We start from the raw sequence: 21,675 nt of genomic DNA on the forward strand, positions 1-21,675 counted from the left end.
CGGGCCGGCCCCGCCGCCCGGGGCAGCGGGTGAGAGCCGCGGGGTGAGGGCCCGGCGGGGTCGGGGGCAGCGGGGCGGCCGTGTCCCCCGGTTATAGCTCGAACTGAGGGTCGGGGGCAGCGGGGCGGCCGTGTCCCCCGGTTATAGCTCGAGCTGAGGGTCGGGGCTCGCTGTCCGCCCCGCCGAGGGGCTTCACGCCGGCCCCGCTGCCGCCCTGGGCCTGGGCGAGGGGACCCTGGGCCCCGCAGGGCGGCAGCGATCGGGATAAACCCCGGGATAAACCCCGGGATAAACAAACACCGGGATGTGCGGAAACTTGGCGAGCCGCCTCCCTCCTCCGTGTGCAGCGCCTAAAACCCATTTGTGTTAGATGTACATGTTTATTTTCATTCGATGGGTCTGTGCCGGCGTTAGCGGGGTGCAGGCGGCACTGACAGCTCTGCCACCATGCCCCCCCAGCCTGTTTTCCTCATGAGCTCCTTGTGGGCCAAGGAGGTTTTGGCTTTTTTTTTGTAAGTATTGCCGCTGCCCGGCTGAGGATTAAAGTCCTCTAAGCTCCAGCCGGGGGAAGTTTAGAGAATTTTGAAGATGCTGAGCCGTGCGGTTTGAGGGCTGTTGTGGGTGTTTGCCCTCCTCCATGTGCAGCCCCTAAAGCTAATTTTTGTTATCTCTGTGTTTAATTAATTCCGTGGGTCTGTGCCTGTAGGTAACAGGGTGCAGGTGTCACGGATAGCTTTACCAATAGTCTCCCACCCCAGCCTGTTTGCCTGATGAGTTCCTTGCGGATCAATGAGTTTTTGGCTTTTTTCCTGTAAGTATTGTCCCTGCCTGGCTTCTCACTGCACAGCTGAGGATCAAAGTCCTTTAAAGTCAAGCCAGGTGAAGTTTGGAGAACACTTAAGAAGCTGAGCAGTGCCTTTTGGATGCTTTTGTGGGTGTTCGTGGCTGCTGGTAGCACTGTAGGGTTCAGGTTGTTCCCTTGAAGCAGGGAGTGGCTCAGAGAGGGTGTGAGATCCTGAGGGATGAATGATGTGCTGGAATTACCCAAGAAGTTCTCCCAGTGGTGGCTCATTGCTGACTGAAATCCTGCTGCTCTGTGGCAGGGCCTGGGATGGGCTGCTGGATTGACTGGGAAGGTTTTACAGGCAAAATTAAATTGTTTTTCGTTTGGCTGAGTGGGGCCCAGTGCTGGGAGTTAGCAGCACTGAACAATTTGGGGGAAAAGGGTGGCCTTGTGGAGGTTGTGATTTAAACCCATGATTGACTTACCATACTTTTGTTATTTGGGCTCATTTGAAACTACTTTTGATTCCTGACACCAGGACTTTGGGAGCTGCACTGAGCTGCTTTTGGTTTTCCAGTTACCCAACACTTTTTTGAGGCCAATGAGCAAACCAGAGCAGAGGAGAAGGGTGAGGTGTTTTCCAGGAACAGGGCTTCACTCAGGAATTGGATGTGCTGGCCTTCTGGACATGGTTACACAAGTGTTTTTTGCAGCAGGGAGGATTAGGAAGAGAATTGTAGCTCAGTGGAATGTTTTGCTGACCAAGAAAAAGCCCAGAACAACACACAGTAGAAAGGGAGAATAGGGTATGAAGCCAATTATACCAATTCCTGAGACTGCTTTGCACAACAAACAGAGTATAAGCTTGAAGATAGTCCATGATTCAGGTATTTAATTTTGTTTTGTGGTGTTATTTAAGATAGAACAGCCTTTCTCAGCTCCTTCTTTCCTTGCCATGAAATCCCCAATTATACGTGGGGCTTTTTTTTTTCCTAATAATTAACTACTTGTGATCTAAAACTAGGCCTAGAAGTCTTGCTCCTGAAGTGCTGTTAAAATGCCACTTGTAACAAGTCAGGTATGGAGTTGATGGAATGTTTACAAGTTTTTCTCTGAGGTTTTAGGCAACTTAATTTCCATCTGTGTCCAGGTGAGTGTGCTTGGCAGGAGATACTGTGTAGGAGCCTGCTGCTGAGGAGATTTTAGCAGTTTGAGCTAATCTTCTCTTTCCTGTGGCCTGAACTCCCAGTGGAGCAGCACAAAGAGTTTTTAGATGTGGTTTGGTTTAAAGCACAGTTGTGGTCACATGGGGGTGGTGAGGCACAGCCTGGGCGCTGCTGTCACAGGGACAAACCAAACCTGTACCCCCAGGCCTGGGCTGACATTTGAAGGGAAAACACAACTCCAAGCTGAGGAAATGGAGAGCTGCAGCCTTGTGGCCGTCAGGATTGTGGAGTTCTGAAGCAGTGGCTGCAATTTCCCCTCCAGAAGCCAGACCAGCTCTGTGGTTTGTTTGAAGTGGCTGCTCATCAGACTGTTTCTTTTCTTTTGTAGCAGCCTGCACTGTTTATTCTACAGCTGCTGGAGCTGAAATCCTGTAATTGCAAGGAAGATGCACTTTAAAAGTGGGAGCACTGCAGAGATAACAGCCCGGTTTCTTGCCTAATCCCAACTTGTCTAATGGCTTTTGTATTTTCTGTTCTCAAGCCTGAGCTCATTCTGCCCCACCCTTTCCTTGGGAGGAAATTAGCTCATGGTTAATTACCCTGCTGCTAATTACATGGCTGAGTGTTTGGAGTTACACCTGAATCATGACTCTTTCAACATGTAGGTTGCTGCTCTTCAGAATTTTGGGGTGTTTGCATCAGTGATTCTTTGAGATAAATACATTTTAAGGGCACTTTTCCATTGGCAAAATACAAAATACACCTTGACTCCATCCTTCCACCCCTCAGTTTTGATGCACTTTCTAACCTACCTTCTAAATCTATTTTTAGTAATTAAAGTTGTCTTGTTCTGAATTATGATGGAGTATTCAGGCATCAGCAAAATGTGAACCAACAGCAGTTCCTGTAAGAATTGTGTGTTTGGAGCCCTCCCCGGTTTTCTTCTTATTTTTTTCTGCTTTAAAATTCCATTTCTGGGAATGGCCATTAATGCCCAGAGGGTTGCAGTGAGTTCATTGTGAACACTCTTTGGGGCACTTTGATGCTTTTGAGTTGTTAAAATTCAGGTTGTTCATTAAGTGCTGGAGTGACTTTTGAAGAGCTGAATCACATTTGCTCCAGCCCAGAGAAAAGGCTGCTGTAGGTTGTTGTGCCAAGATTTTTTTTTTTTTTTGAGAACTTAATTCTAGGGAGGGAAGAAAAAACCAACAACAATAAAAAAACCAAAACATACCCACAACCCAAAGCAAACCTGCCTGTTCCCAGTCTGTGTTTTGCTGGTTTTGGATACATTTAATTAAATTGTTACCAATGCTGAAACTCATTTATAGAACTTCAATTATAGAATTAAAGCTGCTCCTTTAATTTGCAGCGTTAGTTTTTGGAGTTACTTAAAAACTGTTCTTCATAGCTTGTAATAATTATAAATTGATTGCAATTAGCTTTTACTGAAGGTGTTTATTGATTGATTAAGCAAGACCCTTTCTGTTCACCTTTGAATGTGAGCTTTTCCAGCCAGCTCCCCAAGGGTGACCTCAGCAATCCAGCACTAATAAATAGTTTATGGCCAGCTGAGCTCTCCTGACAGTCTGCACTGCTAATAAAGGTGCAGATCATTTTGCCTGCTCCATCCCTGGCAAGGCAGGGAGGTGGAAAAGAACCAGCAGAACAGGCTGGGGGTGTTGGAGCCTGTGGTAAATCCGTGCTGCTTCTTTCACCCAGTGCTTTTCCCCGAGCAAAGCTGTGCCTGCAGTGCTTGTGCTGTGAGAATTCCTGGTGTTTCTTGCTGAAAAGAAGGTGTTCCATGAGTTTAGTCTTTCATGTGTGCATTAAATTGGGTTGGAGGAGCTCTTTTTTCCCCACCACATAAAAGCTGAGGATGCATCTGCTTTTTGCTGTGACTGACACCTGATTTAATACATGAATATTAATTTTTCTGGTCATTTTGTAACTTTCTTTGTGAAAATTAGACTTTATTATTTTGCTGTTATTCAGCTACAAAAGGTCCTGGAGGAATGATTGCTGCTCCTTCAGTCCCCTTCATGGAACACTGGCAAAAAGGGCCTTGGGATTTATGGGCTTGGAACAAACTTGGTGTTTCCTTTGTCTTCACTCTCTCTGTGTTGTCTCAAAGGTGCTTCAAAGTGTGTGACAGGGAAAGTGAATATTCTCAGGCAGAATATTGAGCAGGAAAGTTGGTTTTGCTGGTTTGGGTTCCTGGTGGTGGTAAGTGAAACCCTGCAGTGTTGGCACACGTGTTCTCAGTTTCAGCTTTACAGAGGGCAGGCAGCTGCTTTGGCCTCCCTGAAAAATACTCTGAGTTCCCATTTTCTGAAGGGACAGCTGTGATTTATTGGGGGTTCTTCTTGGATGAAAAACTTGAGGGCTGTGAGCAAGGATGAGAAGTGTGTGAGTTGGTATTGCCCTTTTTAAGAGGTGTCCACTCTAAACAGGTGAATAAAAAGGAAAAAAATTCTGTAAGTGTGGGTACCCAGAAAAATATGTTTATAGGAAGATGTCTTTGAAAGCTTCAGAATAAATTGCATTCAGGCCAGTAGAAAGCTAATTTTGAATTAAACCACAGTGTTTTGGTGGTTTTTTTCATCATGACAAAACTGCTGTGAGATGCTCTGAAAAAGCTGGAGCAGCTCTGATGTGTCACTGGAGACCTTTGATGTGCAGCCCTGCAGACAGATCTGATTCGTGTGAATCAGAGGCCTCGTTTCCTTTGCATTTCAGTCGAATTTGGAAAAATAAAGAATTTGGAAAAATAATCTGGACAGGCAGAACATGGGGGTCCCAGCTGGGAATTCTTGTGGCAGCAGGACAGGGAGCATTGTGGTGTCCCCAGCCAGCAGTGGGACACCTTTCCAGGCTGGGATTATCCCAAATCCATCCCCCAGGAACCACCCACAGTGTGTGAGGTGCACTTCAGAAATCACAGACAAGAGCTGGGGGATTTCCATTTTTCCATTTCACTGCAGAAGGGGAAACCAGAAGCTCTTAATTGTGAATAAGTAGCATTAAGTAAAGGCATTTTATGAATTAATAACTGAGTCTGAGGGGCCATTGTTTTTCTGAGCTCTTCAGAGGGGTGTTGCTAATTAACACAGACTTGAGGTGTGATGAGGTCTGGTCCTGGCACAGAAATGCTCAGAAGAGGATTCTGTCCCGTGGTGTTTGAGGTGTCATCCTTGCCTTCCCTGGTGTCACTAAGCACAGCAGTGGATGAAGAGATTTTAAATTACCTTTAATTTTTGTTCCTGGGAGGGAGATGTGGTGCTTCTTGAAGTGCTTTAACTGGGGTAGAACAAAGGAGGTGCAAGAAGGATGTTTGGTGCAAAGCCTCTCCAAATTGTACTAGTTAATGTTATTTATGATCTTCTGGTATTTTATGGTACTGCTGGATTTGATTTTTTCCTTTTTTTTAATGTGGAAGTTTGCTACTTTCCTTATGTTTTTCTGATTTCTCAGTGGGCAGGTGGTGTAAAGGTGTTTGGAGTTTTTTGTTCTCCAACTCCAGAAAAACAACAAATTTGGTATTTTCCTTTCAGTTGTGTTAGAAGTGAGCTTTGAACGCTTGCATTCAGGGCAGGAGTGAAAATCAGAGATCTGACCATGCAGAAGGGGTGGTGTGACTGCAAACACTGAGGAGCTGATTGTTGTGTGAGCAATGATCACCTTTAGCTGGAGTGGGAGGCAGGGAAAGGAACAGAGAAAGGAGGGGAAAGCATTTTGGACACTCTGCAGTTCCAACAAAACATTGTTATTATGTAAGATTATAAATATATTAAAATATATTATATACTATATATGGTATATAATAATTATATTAATAGTATATTATTTTGTATTGTATTCTATTATAATGATACTATATATTATATACATGTAATAAGATAATATATTATGTTATTAATATAAATAATTATGTAATGTTATAATTGCTTTATTATGTAAGATTTGGCAGTGATTTACTCACCAAAAAATAATTTGAGAGGGTTTTTTCCCATTCATTTTCGGGGGAAAGTGTTTGGACACTCTACAGTTCCAACAAAACATTTTTATTATGTAAGATTATAAATATATAAAAATATATTATTACATACTATATATGGTATATAATAATTATATTAATAGTATATTATTTTGTATTGTATTCTATTATAATGATACTATATATTATATAAATGTAATAAGATAATATGTTATTAATATAAATAATTATGTAATATTATAATTACTTTATTATGTAAGATTTGGCAGTGATTTACTCACCAAAAAATAATTTGAGAGGGTTTTTTCCCATTCATTTTCTCAAAACCCGAGTTGTTTTCCTCATTAAAGTACTAATGCTGACCTGCAGAAATCAGCTGGGAAACTTTTTTTTTGTTTGTTTGCTTGCAAGGACCTTTTCTGTGTGAAGTGTCAGCTCTGTGTGCAGCATGTGACTCCTCCTGTGGCTCAGGGTGACTCCTTTGTCCCCAGGCTGGGTGGTGGCACTGCCAACACCCGGGCAGGGCAGGGCTCTGCCCCTGCAGCTCCTGGCAGCCCTGCTCTGCTCGCAGGATTTATTCTGAGTTTTGTGTACACAGGGGGTGCCAGAGGGGAGGGTGGCACTGGGATGGAGCTCTTTGGGTGGCATTTTGGTGCCTCTCTGGTGGCAGGGCTGTGCTGTGGTTTCAGATTTTTGGTTCCACTGCTTGGATTTTCAAATCAGAGTCTGGAATGTGGGGCTTTTCAATAAGAGCAGACACCTGGATTCTTGGAATTATTGCAGTTCTGGGGTTGTAGCTATAAGCTGTAATTATAATTATTGCAGTTCTGGGGTTGTGCTTTTGAGTAAGAGCAGACACCTGAACTCTTGGAATTATTGCAGTTCTGGTGGGTGACAGGATTTTATAGGGTTTTATTTCCTGACAGAGATCCCTGTAACATTTCTGAGAGGTTTGTGATATGAGGATGTTTTATTACTTTATTTATTATTTATTGTGTCTTTGTGGTTTCCAGTGACAACACTGACTGATCAGCTTCACATTAATGACAATTAAACATTTGATTAATATTTATAGCATTTTTTTTCTAGGGCAGGCACCTGCAATAGAGGTCTCTGACCAAAATGCTGCTGCAGCTTCTGCTTTTAGGAAATGGTCTTGAAACTGAATCAGTGCAGAGTGTCAGGCTTTTGCTTCCCCTTTCTTTGCAGAATTGTTGCTCAAGGACATGAGTGGTGCTCTGGGAATGGCCTGAGTGTGCAAATGCTGCCAAAATGCAATTCCTGCCCAGGCTGTGCAGCTGAAACACTCTGAGTTTCATTTCTGAATGAAACCCTTCCCTGAGAAATCAGCAAATGAAACCAAAAACTTTTTGTAAAAGCAACATATTTATGTTTCTCAGTTATTTCTGCATATAGGAACGAAGTAAAGCTCTGAAATATTTAATTTTTTTTTTTCAATTTTGCTCTACAGCAGCACAATATTGTCTGTCAGACTTTTCAGTGGGAAAGAAAAGAAAGTATTCAGCTGCTCTCCCATCTATAAAAATGAGAACACGTAGCTATAAATTACGTCATTAAGAAATTTATTCCCTTAATATGCATGTCTCTAAAAAAAACTATTTTTAGGTTATTTTTAAAAACTCATTATTTCTTTCAAAAATAGAAAAGTGGAAGAAATCTTAATACTTACGTAGATAAGATGGAATATTTAATTTGTTCCCCCCTCAGAGAAAATTGTGTGTTTCCTGTTACTTTGCTTAAAATAACTTGATTACATTAATGGGAAATGTTAAACATGATCAGTCTTTTAAAATGGGTAACTGAGCTTGGAAGAAAAGAGCTGGAATTTCCTGTAGTAGAAAACTCTCAGTGACATTTGTGCATGTTCCATCTTCTGCTGGATGATCCAGGGAAGAGTTTGGGGGTGGAATTTCAGGGCAAAAGAAGATAACTCTGACTCAGTTGCTGATGCTCTTCAGTTTGAGAAAATCCCTTTTCCTCTTGCTTTCCATGCGTGGCACCTCTGGAATGGCAGGAAGGAAAAGGGGCTGCATTTACTGGAGAAAACCTTGCTGTGCTATTTCTGCTGTCCCTGTTTGTCAATATTGAAAAAAAAAAAATCACTATTTTAACATGCACACCTTAACCTTGCTGCTGCAGGTGATGCTGTGCTGCTTTTCTCCTGGGATGACTCCAGCATTTCCCACGGGAAGCAGGAGCTGGGCTGTGGGCTGGTTCCTCTCAGGGAAGGAGGGGAGGCTGGATGCTCACTGCGTGCTCCAAGGCAGCCCTGGCACGGTGCTGCTGTGGGCAGGAGAATCCTTTTTGTTGCAGTCCCTGGATAGAAACCCCCAGAGCTGTGCTGTGAGCAGGCAGCTCAACCCTGGCAGGGCTTGGAGGAGCTGGGGATGTGCCCAGCTGGGTCAGCTGTGGTTCCCCTGGGCCCTTCTGGGGGCCAGAGATCCCTAAAGCCTCCCCAGGGTGGTTCTGTGCAGGCTCAGTCTCAGCACACAATATATTCTATGTGCTCCCTTTGCTGGGTTTGGAGCTTTATTTCTTTTTTCTCCATTGCTTTGTGCCTCTGGCTCTGAGAACAAGGTGCTGGTGAGAGCAGAGCCTTGGGTCTTTGTCCCCTGGCTGTGGCACTGTCACTGCAAAGGTGTGCCTTGGGCCTTTGTCCCGAGGTGCTGGTGAGAGCAGAGCCCCTGGCTGTGGCACTGTCACTGCAAAGATGAGCCTTGGGCCTTTGTCCCTTGGCTGTGGCACTGTCACTGGTTCCCTGGAGCACTCTCTGGAGCTGTGTAAGGGTCACAGCCCTGCAAAGATGTGCCTTTTTCCCCTGGCTGTGGCACTGTCACTGCAAAGGTGTGCCTTGGGCCTTTGTCCCCTGGCTGTGGCACTGTCACTTCTGCCCTGAGCCATTTTCTGGACCGGTGTGAGGGTCACAGCCCTACAAAGACATGCCTTGGCAGTTTGTCCCCTGGCTGTGGGACTGTCACTGGTTCCCTGGGCCATCTCTGGGGCAGTGTGAGGGTCACAGCCCTACAAAGACGTGCCTTTGTCCCCTGGCTTTGGGGCTCCTGGTTATGTAACTGTGCCCTTCCTCCCGTGGCACTCATTCAGTTGCTATGGAGCTGTTAAATAATTCAAGCAGGTGACTCCTTTCCAAAGGCAAACCCTCCGAAGCAATGATTTCCAGCAGGCTGCTGCCAGCTTTGTGTTTTTAACCCTTCTCCTGCTCCTCCAGGAGGAAGATGAACCTGAAGTCGGAGCGCAGGGGGATCCACGTGGATCAGTCGGAGCTGCTGTGCAAGAAGGGCTGTGGTTACTATGGCAATCCTGCCTGGCAGGGCTTTTGCTCCAAGTGCTGGAGGGAGGAGTACCACAAGGCCAGGCAGAAGCAGATCCAAGAGGACTGGGAGCTGGCAGAGCGGTAAAGAACCTTCTTCTCTTCCTTCAGGGTGACTCCACCACATCCTGCTCCTGCCTCCTCTGTCCTAGTCCTGTTAGCTCAGGTTCATCACAAATTCCCCAATTTGACCTTTCCTTCCTTTTGATGTAAAGATGGATATTTAGGACATTCTGCTATAAGAGGTTTGAAAAGAAAATTGAGGAGGGAACAAATGTAAACAGAGCTCAACCTCCCAATACTTTGACCTAATTTGCATATGCAAATGTGTACTTCTGACTAGTAGTTAGAAGGGTTAAAGGGACAATTTTGATTAAACATCCTCTGGAGATGGCAATTATTCCTTGGGTCTATGCAGCACCATGGTTTTACATCCCAGCTGCTGATTAAAAACTGATTTTAGTCTTGTCTGTGGTCATTCTTTTAAACTGCAGGCTTAAGCCCAAAAACATCAAAGGTTTTTCTAAAATTGTCTAATCACTTATTTTCTGCAAACCAATCTAGTTTTCCTCTTGTGATAAATGCTTGACCCTGAAAATGGATGTTGTGTTTTCAGAGGTAGCAGAACAGAGGTCATGTCATTGTTTTCCTCTGCCATAAATGTATTACACAGTTAATAAAAACTTCATTATTAGGGCAAATATTTATGGTGCCAGTCTTGAGTCGTCTCTAAAACAAAGTGGGGTATTTAAGGAATTCTTTAATGAGTAGCTGGAAGATGCTAGAGGCACAGATAAGCTGTGATTGTTTGTTGCAGTGAACAGACAGGCTTGTGAGCCCTGATAAGATGCAATTCCTGCCTCAGGAGATTGCAGATCCCAGAGGATGGATGGTCCATCCTGAGCTGGAGGGATGTTTAAAGACAATTGCTCAGCATCCTGAAGGGTGATAGAATGTGACCTGTTTGAATCCTCCTGCACAGGAGGAAAAAAGGATGCAGGGTTGGTGAGTTTGCCCTCCCCTACTTTAGATTAGAAACTTGTCTTTGAGACTTTGCCTCATCCATTCAAGCAGACATTTATCACCAAAGCAGATTATGACAACAATGATCTATTTCCCAAAATGTTCCTGAGATTGGGACTGGGTGTTTTGCTTTTGTAAGATGGGAAAGGACTGCCTGAGGCAATAGGTTGGGGAGCTCAGTGTGAGGCAGGGAGGAAAGCAGTGAATGTGCTGCTGGAAATCCTCCCCTGTGCCTCTGGATAACTCAGAGTGTGATGTGAGGGGCAGGTGACCATGCTTAAACCTCAGCCTTCTCCCTTTGGACCTCACTGTTCAACCCTGAGCTTTCCCTCACTCCTACACTGCAGGAAAGGGGGTGTCCTGCAGTGAAGGGAGATAGGCAGAGGGAAGAATTAACATGCCAGATGAGGAATTAATGATTGCACAGGAAATCAGCTCCTTTGCCTTGTTTCTGAGCCCTTAAATCAGACCTGTCATTTTCCAACTCCAGGCTCCAGCGTGAGGAGGAAGAAGCCTATGCCAGCAGCCAGAGCACCCAGGGGGCTCAGTCCCTGACCTTCTCAAAGTTTGAGGAGAAGAAAACCAACGAGAAAACAAGAAAGGTCACTACTGTGAAGAAGTTCTTCACTGCTTCCTCCAGAGCAGGAGCTAAGAAGGGTAACTCTCCTTTGCTTTTCATGCTTCTGTGTGTTTTAAAATGAAAAGTTTTTGTTCTAAAAGGCAGATTAATGCTCTGTGCTTTGACTTTTAAAAGTTGGAATAGTGATGCTTCTGGAGAGTGATTGCTACTGAAAACACAGAAAAATGTGAGTGGTGCCAAACAATCTGTGAAATGGAGCAGTGCACTGCTAAACCTGTGTTTATATGTGATTATACACAGAACAGCAGAAATGTGTTCCTGGTGCTGGCACTGCACTGCTGAGGGGAAGTTCCTTGTTCCTCTGGCACACATTCCAGAGAAATTCCCGAGTCAGCCGTGGTGTCACACCAGGATTTAGGGCTGGAAGGGGATTTCCTCCTGGAGAGAGCAGCAGAGAAGGTGCTGGCTGTCAGTCACCTCAACAAACTGCTGTGTGTGAGTGTGATAGAAATATCACACTCACAGTGAGATAAAATAGCAGCTGGTGCTGCCAGAGTGCCTCACTTTGACAGGAAAAAATGGGATGTGTGAGCAGGGTGCCTTGAGCTGCACATAAATGTGAGGCTGGCAGTGTTTGTGTGGGCTGGGAATATCAAGTTTGTGGCTGGGTGTTTGTTCTACAGAATGTGTTACAAGCAGGAATGATGAGTGGCACTGCTGGCTTGGCATAGCAATAGCTCACACAGGCAGAAGCTGGGAAATGCTGGGCTCTGGAGGAGGAATCCCAGAAGGAAAAGCAACATTAATCTGTCTTAACCTTAGAGACAATGCATGTCCTTTATTTGAAATTCAGCATTTTTCTGGTTAGAGTTGTCCTGGTGCATGACAGCAGCTGGCTACACAAGGCATTCATTCACCTGCATTCAACCTTTTTTTTTTTTTTTAATGTTCATTCTTCTCACTTTCCATCTTTTCTTTTTTTATCCCTTCACCACCTGCCCTGCTCCTGCTCTTGGTGCCCTGCTTGCTTTGGCCTCTTTATTTCAGCAGCTGAAGAGAAAACCCCTAAGCAAGGACAGCTTGGGAGGGAGAGAAATGCTGATAACATTCTCAGGGATTTGAAGGAGATTTTTACTCCCTCCTGGGAACTGGCTTCCCCTTCTGAAGGTAATGCAGCACAGCCTGGGCAAGCTGTCTGCCTGGTTTTAGTAAGCTTGGCTCTTAGTTGGGCTTTGCTAAACACAAACTAGGGTTGTGCCAGTTGTAACTCGTGCTCTTCAACATGAAGATGGCAAAAAAAGCAAGTCCAGCATCCTGAGGTGATGTTGAATCTCTAAACAAATCCTTTGCTTTTCAGCAGGGAGTCACAAGAGTAAAGCTGAAGCTTCTTTGAGCTCCACTTTAGCATTAAGATCAAAAAAACAAGAATTTTTTAAGAATTAGCTGGATCTTGTGCTGCTTTGTGTTTTTATTTTAAAAAATTCCAGGTTGCTGTTACAAATCTGATTATTATGAGTTGAAACCACTTCAAGAACTTTGGCATTCTCAAAACATCTCCAGATATTTGTTATATAAACCAAGAAGAAGATTTCCCATCAAGAGGAGACACTGGTTTCACTTAAACCAAAAGGACACCAAACCCCTTGATGCAAACAGCTTTAAGAGCTCATTCTCCATTGATTATTTGCAATCCTGACTTGTTCTGCTGGCTAAAGAAATGTGCAGTGCTTATTAATTATTACAGGAGGGTGATGAAGGCTGTGTGGGACAGAGCTGGGGACAAACCCTGTTCCCCATTCCATGCTTGGACTGGCTCTGTGGCCATGGCACAACCATAGTGAATCCCTGGAGTGCTCCTTTCTGCTGTGACAAGTGGCTTTCCTTAGAAAGATTGAAATATTAATTGTGTTTATTCTTTGTGGAGCCGATCCTTCCTTCGCTCTTCCCATGCTCGCTCCTGGTGTTTTGGCATTTTCCTCTCTTTAACTGGTTGGAATTTCTTGGCTGTGATCAGCTTCTTTTTAGTTAGACTGAATTCTCTGAGAACACAGGACAAACCTGAGGATATTTTATTGCTGGAAGTTCATTTGTTCCTGCAGCACTTGGTAATCAGTACAGATTAATTTTCCTTAAATCAGGATTTCAGCTCAGAGATCAGTGAAGCTGCAACTATAAGTAATTCTTGGAGTAACTCATTAAAAGATGGCTCATTCTAATTAATATTCACTTTTTAATACTTAATATTAATCTGCCTCAGTTGACTACATCTCTCTAGTAACTAAACAGCAATCTAGTTTGAATTTGTGACTGAAAAAATAATATTCACATCCCTTAAGGTCAAATAGTAAAATGAAGCTCATTATTTTTATAAAAGAGTGAACTCATTGTTGAAGTAAGCAAATAAACCTTCAGCTCTGCTGTGAAATGAGATCAGCAACTAATCATAGCAGAAATATCTGATAATTCTGCCCTTTTCTTTGTTTATTATTTCCAAACAAGCTTCCTGCTTCTCTAATGACAAATTGAATTAATGGCCACCCTTCAGCTGGAATCCTGTGGAGGATTTGGGGTTCATGCAGTGAATCCTGGGTATAAAGGCAATGGAAGGAATTCCCCTCTGGAAAATGCCCCTGAGTAGCTGGAAAGGAGTTGGATTTGCACTCTGTATCTCAATTGCTGCAGTTGGAATTTAAATATTTGCATAACCTTTTCTGTTTTGGGCACTGAAATACCAGAGGTGCTTTGATGGTGCCTGGCCAAGTTCCCTGAAGTGTGGGGCTCTGGTCAGAGGAGCAGAGCTTGGGTGACACAACTTTGGATTTTCTGCAGTGCTTGATCTCCTCAAAAACACATAACCAAAAAAGCCCCACTAAGCTCCCTCAAATCCAAATTAAACCAACTTAAACATATTAATCCCATTTCTTTCTTTTCCCTCTGGAGCTGTGCATGCTTGTTGAAAGCAGGATTTCTGTGCATGTGAAGTGTTTTCGGGGTGAAAGCCGTGTTTGTCTCGTGCTGACCATGAATATTTTCATGTTTTCTGTCTCTCTGCTGCTTGCCTCTCACCACGTTCATTTCCACCACCTCTGTTCAATCCCTCCATTTCCAACAGCGTTGGCTGGCAAGCTGAAAGGTGGGTGAAGGGGCTGGAGCAGCACAATGAGCTTGGAACTTGGAAAATCAGATTTTGTGGGAAAACCCCCCTGGATGCAGCCCTGGCACCTTGCAGTGTGTGTTCCTCAAGCAGATCTGCCCTGAGCTGCTGGGCAGCCACCTGTGTTGGTGCAAGGAGTGTGGAGGTCAGGGACAGTGGGAAAACCACCCCATTATCTTTAGGAATCTGCAGAATCCCAGCTGGAAACATTAAATGGAGATGTCTGACCTGGGACTGCCTGTAAAACCCAAAAGCAGCCCTGTGTTGCAGTCACTTGTAATATAAAAAGGCCTTTAGGGTGAATGGGGATGTGGCTGTAAATGTTCCACTTCAGTGGGATGCTCAGTTTTCCTGGAGTTGTGTTTCTTAATTATTGCTGTGTTCAATAATATCCAACATCTCCCTGGCAAAACTTGTGAAATACAATTTACACCATTGCTCATTTATAATTTACATTTACACAATTACAAATGACCAATTTGCACAGCTACAAAAATTTAAAAAGTGACTCAAAATGATAAAACCTTTCTGCAATTACCCATCAGTGTAAAAAACCTGATCTGCTGTGCCCTGAATTTTGCCAGCAGAGATCCAGGAGGCCAAGGCTCCCAGCCCTGCCATCCACAGGCAGGCCAGCCTCGAGACAGACCGAGTGTCCAAGGAGTTCATAGAATTCATCAGGACGTACCAGAAGCCTGGCCAGGATATCTACAAGCAATGCAAACTCTTTCTGGACACCATGAGTCATAAAAGGGTGAGCTCTGAATGCCTCTTGTCTCAGTAAAATGGGGAAGCTGGGGGGAGAGGGAGGAGGTGCTGCACTTCTTCCAGCAGTTTGGGTTTTCTGGAGTGGGGCAGGAGCCTTCAGATGATTGGATTGATCAAATAAAGATCTGGGTGCCTTTTTTTTGGTACTTTGGGACCAAAGGATCCTGCTAACCCCAGAGCAGCCCAGATAAATTATAATGTCTGACTAAATCCCACATGAATGAGTCTGTTCAGCAATATTCTACATTAACCTGACTTGTGGAAATGATGTAAGATATCACCTGGTGAGTTTTTAGATCTCACCAGGTGAGATCTAAATTTAGCTTTAGAGTGGTTAGGGTTGGAAGGGAATTAAAGATCATCTGGTTCCCTGGGCAGGGACCTTCCACAGAGCCAGGTGGCTCCAATCCCCATCCAGCCTGGCCTTGGACACTTCCAGGGATGACACAACTTAAGCCTAAAAACTCCTAAAAATAATTCAGCATCAACCCACCCCTCCCCTTTTATAGAGGAAGGGGAACTTGACTGTGCTGCTTTTTTAAATATGAAATAAGTGTTATCTTCATTTTCCATTTTAAAAAAAAATCAATATTCTTGTAACATTAGTCTGTGGTGCCACCTATGGTTGGAATGAGTCGGAATTCAGCACAGCTGTTTTTTTCCCTCTTCTTCTCCCTTTCCTATTTAATTCCTCAAATTCTATGAGAACTTGTGAGGAGATAATCTTACATTCCCTCTATTTTGAATTCTTCTTGAACTTTCATTTCCTTTCTTTTGGCTCTGTTCATTCTGAGCACAGTTTGTGAGAACAGAGTGGGTTTATTTTTGGCTTCAAGCACTGAAGGTGTTCTCATTTCCTACTTCATCCTCTCAAAACATGGGATTTTTTTACCACACATACACCAGGCCTGAAATCCAGTTTCAGCAAGAGCTGAGACCTGTGTTCAGGGAAATATCCAGTTTTTGGCCTTGGAGAATTCAGAAATCAAATTCTCTCCACACTTTTTTAATGTGTGGTTTCATTTAATGATGAGAATTGCCTTAATTAATTTTATGTTCTTCAGGAGCTCAGTTAGCAAAGGCCAGTGTTGTTTCACAAATACTACTGTGAATATATTTCACAGTAACTTTATCATCAGAGATATCTGCTGTAGAGATACTCCTTCAAATAATTGATGTTTTTGGGGGTTTTATAGATTATAAAATGTCTTTTAAAAATCAGAGGTTAAATAGGGATAAACATTTTGCTTAGTCTGAGTTATTTTGCCAGTGCTCCTCAGGGGAAAAAGCCATTGCACCTGTGCTAATATCCATTTATTCAGCAAATAAACACAAATCTCTCACACATTAAAGAGCCAGTGTTGGCCTCTCCTATTTTTAACTAAAATTGAGCCTCTATAAACACCTCTGATGACACCTCTGCATTCTCAGACTGTTACAGCAGCTGGACACTTGCCTTAAACCAAAACAAAACTCGAGGTGTTGCTGCCAGCCCTTCACACTTCTCGTTCTCTTGCAGGATTTAAGCATTGAGGAGCAATCTGAGTGTGCCCAGGACTTCTACCAAAATGTAGCAGACAGGCTGCAGACACGTTGGAAAGGTACCAAGTTCTTCTCTTTCACTTTCCTTCTTCCAAAGGCAGTGCTGTAAAACTAAATTGGATTTTCAGTTCAAGCAAAGCTCAGAAATGCTGGGAGCAGGTTCTGGTTCCAGAGTTAGAATTGTTCCTTCTAGGAAGTTTTGCTGTCCAGATGTTTTTACAAACATTTTCATTTTCTTTTAAATTCTCAGTAGAGTTCTGTTGGATTAAGCCCCTTTCTGACCCAGAAATGGGGTAACTGAGAGGCATTTAAAAACTTTTATTCTATGTATAGAATAAATATATATTTCTTATATATGTATATTGTAATGGATGTATTCTATCCATTTATGAACTCAGGTTGGCTTGAATGATTAATCTTAATTTGCTGATATTGGGATTGAACCTTCCAAAGAGCCCTGGAATATTTGATCTGTGGGATTTGTCCCTTTCAGTGCCCCCTGAAAAAGTGGAGAAGGCAATGGATGAGGTTGAGAAATACATCATGACACGCCAGTATAAATATGTTTTTTGCCCTGAGACAACTGATGATGAGAAGAAAGACCTTGCTGTCCAAAAGAGGATCAGGTAAGGCTTGAAAGGAAAAATAATTGAGTAATTCTCTAAATGAGCTCTGAATCAGCCATGTTAAAACCCTTGTGCTGTGCACAGAAAAATGGCTTGTTAAGGGTTCAAACCATTTTATTTAAAATACAGAAAGAATTAATAGCTGGGATAATGACAACCACTACACTGGCAAAATTTGCTTTTGTTAAATCACAGCCAAAATTAAAAAAAAAAAGTGCTTTCTCTGAAAATAAATGACATCAGTGGAATAAAGTGGTTTATGGCTGGAATAATGCCTCAGTGACACAAAGCATTCCTTTGCCCTGAGTTCAGGAAGCAAAGGTTTCAAACACCTGCATGAGGCTGGCACTGAAGGTTTAACCCCTTTTCTCCTTCCCAGGGCTCTGCACTGGGTCACTCCCCAGATGCTGTGTGTTCCTGTCAGTGAGGAAATCCCAGAAGTCTCTGACATGGTTGTGAAGGCAATTACAGGTTTGTGAGTGATGAATTCTATTTATTCTATTTTATAATAATAATCCTATATATTATTTATACAATATTCTATTATTATATGAATAATATGAATTATTTACAGCTTTGAATCTCATCTCTTGCTTACTGAGATGATTTTTGCTGTCATCAAGAGGTGGGTCCAGGCTGTTAAATGTGCAGAAATTTGGAATTTCATCTATGGAACAGGGATAATTTCCATACTGAAGTGCTGAGATTTAACTGATCTACTTGAAACACTTCCCCACAGACAGAAATGATGCAATAAATGATGCAGTAAAAGAATTCTTAAAAAATAATATGAATTATTTACAGCTTTAAATCTCATCTCTCTTGCTTATTGAGATGATTTTTGCTGTCAGCACAAGGTGGGTCCAGGCTGTTAAATGTGCAGGAATTTGGAATTTAATCTGTGGAGCAGGGATGACTTTCCACACTGAAGTGCTTAGGCTTAACTGGTCTACTTGAATCCCTTCCCCACAGACAGAAATGATGCAATAAATGATGCAGTAAAAGAATTCTTAAATAAAATAATAGAATTTTAAATTAATTCATATAATTTTAAATTAATTTCAGTAGTTTTAAAGAAATTGATATAGTTTTAAATACAGTCCCATAGTTTTAAATACAGTCCCATAGTTTTAAATACAGTCCCATAGTTTTAAATACAGTCCCATAGTTTTAAATACAACCCCATAGTTTTAAATACAACCCCATAGTTTAAAAATAATTGATAAATTTTTAAATTCATTCATATAATTCGAGGTTGCTTTTTAAAAAGAGCAGGAGCAGAAAATGCACTTTATTTCCATGAATACTGCCCAGTGAATGCTGCCTGTTCAGTGCCTGGTGGTTACAATTTGGCTGATTCCAGGCCTTTTTCCCCTGGCAGACATCATCGAGATGGACTCCAAGCGCGTCCCCCGGGACAAGCTGGCCTGCATCACCAAGTGCAGCAAGCACATCTTCAACGCCATCAAAACCACCAAGAACGAGCCAGCCTCTGCTGACGACTTCCTGCCCACCCTGATCTACATCGTGCTGAAGGGGAACCCCCCTCGGCTGCAGTCCAACATCCAGTACATCACGCGCTTCTGCAACCCCAGCAGGCTGATGACTGGGGAGGATGGCTATTACTTCACCAACCTGGTGAGTGCAGCACGGAGGCTGGGCTTGCACAGCAGGGAGGCAGGAATTGCCAGCAGAGGGCATAAATTCAAGTGCACAAACCCAAATTCAAGTGCACAAACCCAAATTCAAGTGCACAAACCCAAATTCAAGTGCACAAACCCAAATTCAGTTTCATCTTCAAACAGTGGTTGAGGTTACTTAAAGCACAGCCAATTTTGTCTCCTCTCTCTTCCATCTCTGCTGTCCAAATCAGAGCTTTGTTCTCTTATTTTATAACTTTAAACCCTTTATTTGAAAATAATGCTAAGACTTGAGTGTATTTTTATCCTGCAAGATCAGGACTCTCTGTTCCTCAAACCCTGAGTTTGGGCTGTGCAGATGTTCCAGATGCAAAGTCCCCTCTGAGAGTTTTTTGAAGGCCATTCAAGTGTGGAGCCAAACAGGGATTTTACAGCTTCTCCAAGAGGCATTTCTTGGTGTGCTCTGTATTTTATCATAAAATATCCTGGAGGGAAATTACAGAGTTGAATGAAACACTTGGATTGTTAAAAGTTCATTTCAGTAGGAGCAGAGCATCCACCAAGTGAGCTGAGCTTTGACATTCCTTGAGGAAATTAATTAATTAAATTAATCTGCATAGCAGATCTCTGCTGATCAGATAATTAAATATTAATACACTGCTCCTGTCTCCTTGGCATGTTCCTGCTGTTCCCTCACCTCCCAAGCACTCAGACCCTGAGGTCTGGAATGCACCTTGGCAGCTCAGTTTTTGATTTCTTCAAACTTTTAGGGAGAGGAAAGAGTTGTATGAAGTGTCTGATAAAATTAACTCCTGGAAAAGCTCATTTAGGGCATAAAAAATATTAAAAAACTGCTGTAAGAAGAGGGAAAGGAATAGAAAATGTTGTAGCATTTTCTGTAAAGGGAAAGAGAACACTTTTCTGGCTGTGAGCCCTTGCAGTGTGCTGATGGCAGTCCTGCAGTGATGCTCTCTCTGCTCTGTTTGCAGTGCTGTGCCGTGGCCTTCATTGAAAAACTGGATGCTCAGTCCTTAAACCTGAGCCAGGAGGATTTTGATCGCTTCATGACGGGCCAGACCTCCCCAAAGAAGCAGGAATCTGACACTTTCTCCCCTGATGTGTGCCTGGGGGTGAAGCAGATGTGCAAAAGCTTAGACCTCCTCTCTCAGTTGAATGAGAGACAGGAAAGAATTGTCAGTGAAGCCAAGAAGCTGGAGAAGGACCTCATCGATTGGACTGAGGGCATCACCAAGGAGGTGGAGGATATTGTGGAGAAATATCCCTTAGAAATCAAACCAAAAAGCCAAGCCTTAGCAGCCATTGACTCTGAAAACGTGGAGAATGACAAGCTGCCCCCACCACTGCAGCCTCAGGTTTATGCAGGATAATTTTCCCCAGCTAGCTGGGAAGGGAAGGAAATTTAAGGCTTAAAAAAAAAAAAAAGAGCTTAAATCAGTACATTTTAAAGGTACTTTTGGTTTTTTGGGTTTTTTTCTTTTTTTGGTTGAGTGGAATGAATTGTATTTATTTTAGTCCAGTAGGTTTCTATTAGGCTTTGGTGGGTTTTTTGAACTGAATTTCGATTTTCTACACAAACTGGTGTCATTTTTAAGCAACACTAGTCCATTGACATCTCTCCTGAAAGTTCCCTTCTAAGCATGCACTTAATTGTTTTTAATAATTAGTTTAACTTGAAGCCAAGTTCCAGCAGAGAAAAAAAAAGTACCAATGTTAGTCTGAACTTATTCTGTAGCTGTAAAGATGAATTATATATTGTAAAATATGTAAAATTGTAAATAGATTTCAAATCTAATGTCCCAACTGTGCATGAGCTCGTGTGTGAGTGAAAATGATCTCAAAATATTCATTTTAGCACCTTTCAGTTCCATCAGGTTGCAGTAAAAAGGCAAAAATGCTGTTGGAGTTTGGATAACCTGGAAGGGAGAAGTTGGAGTGCTTTGCAGACTTGAAAAATCATCTTAATCTGCTTTGTTATAAAACAAAATTATTTAAGAGATGCCATTTCTTCATTTAAATGCTCTGTCAGAACACCTGGTAGCCTCGAGTGGTGCCCAAAAGTGCTGATTTTACTGCTTTGGGAAGGAATGTGGGGCCAGAAATGGAAAATATTTCAGGAATAAGAGGAAATATTTATATTAAAAACTGCATATTGTGGAACAGAAAAAGGGGAGGGGAAAGAGACCATGAAAGAGTTGCTCCAAAAGTCTCTCTCTCTCCTGGTCACTTCCATCAGTGGGATAAATTTTGGTTGCTTTTTTTGACAATCCTGGGAAATAAATAAATAAGTAAATTCATATAATTTGAGGTTGCTTTTTAGCAGGAGCAGAAAAATGCACTTTATTTCCATGAAACATCAACGTTCTGCTCTTCAGTGACCCCTTCAGCACCTTGAACAGCCAGCTAAAAATGGCTTTTTGTGTCACTGAAAGTCACCAAAATTCAGGTTGGGCTGGAAAAGAGGAGCTCACCCCACAAAAAAACAACCTTTTACAACAGAACTTTGGAACTTTTTCTGTCCTTTTGAAATCCCTTCCAGCTCCATGCAGGCCTGCCCTGAGATCCCAAACACAAAGCTCAGCTGGAGCTGCTTTAAGCCAAGTTTAACTCCTGCCATGAGGAGGAGAGCACAAAGCTGGTGCTTCGTTCCCACTCCACCGAGGCACTGCTGCTCACTTTGCACTGCAATAACTCCAGACCACGACTGTGATTTCCCCTTTCTCTGGCAGTTTTTGGCTTTTTTGTGAACTATGCACCACCCCTGGTGTTCAGAGAAGAAGCTGCAGCACTGGGATGCTCACAACAACACAAAAAAAAATCAAATTATTCCGTGTGTCACCACCCAAAATGCTTAGTGAATAATCCTGGGATTTATTTATTTTATTTGGGTGCTGATTCTGAGCTCCAGCTTTGTCCCGAGGGAGGGCTGGGGGAAGCAAACTTGCAGCTGTTGTGTAAATGAGAGTGTTTAAATAATAAAGTTCTGCCCATTCCTGAGTCCCTGGACCCCTCCTTCATTTTGTTATTC

The 21,675-nt window shown here is 42.8% G+C and overlaps 1 protein-coding gene across 11 annotated transcripts; it reads left to right on the forward strand.

The window, feature by feature from the left end:
- Window positions 1-6: 6 nt before the first annotated feature.
- RABGEF1 (RAB guanine nucleotide exchange factor 1) lies at window positions 7-21,644 on the forward strand. 11 transcript variants are annotated; one of them, XM_039720727.1, is made up of 11 exons: window positions 7-29; window positions 9,195-9,380; window positions 10,810-10,976; window positions 11,947-12,066; window positions 14,012-14,032; window positions 14,638-14,807; window positions 16,341-16,422; window positions 16,857-16,989; window positions 17,369-17,460; window positions 18,371-18,627; window positions 19,619-20,017. In XM_039720727.1, the coding sequence occupies exons 2-11, from the start codon at window positions 9,202-9,204 to the stop codon at window positions 20,015-20,017; spliced, it is 1,620 nt and encodes a 539-aa protein (XP_039576661.1). In that variant the 5' UTR covers window positions 7-29; window positions 9,195-9,201. The 11 variants fall into 11 exon arrangements, with proteins under 11 accessions (XP_039576661.1, XP_039576663.1, XP_039576664.1 ...); XM_039720729.1 differs by having other exon boundaries at window positions 14,641-14,807; XM_039720730.1 differs by having other exon boundaries at window positions 11,950-12,066.
- The last annotated feature ends 31 nt before the right edge of the window (window positions 21,645-21,675 follow it).

This window comes from Passer montanus, unplaced genomic scaffold (assembly GCF_014805655.1).
Source record: "Passer montanus isolate IOZ18808 unplaced genomic scaffold, ASM1480565v1 scaffold44, whole genome shotgun sequence".
Taxonomy (NCBI): domain Eukaryota; kingdom Metazoa; phylum Chordata; class Aves; order Passeriformes; family Passeridae; genus Passer; species Passer montanus.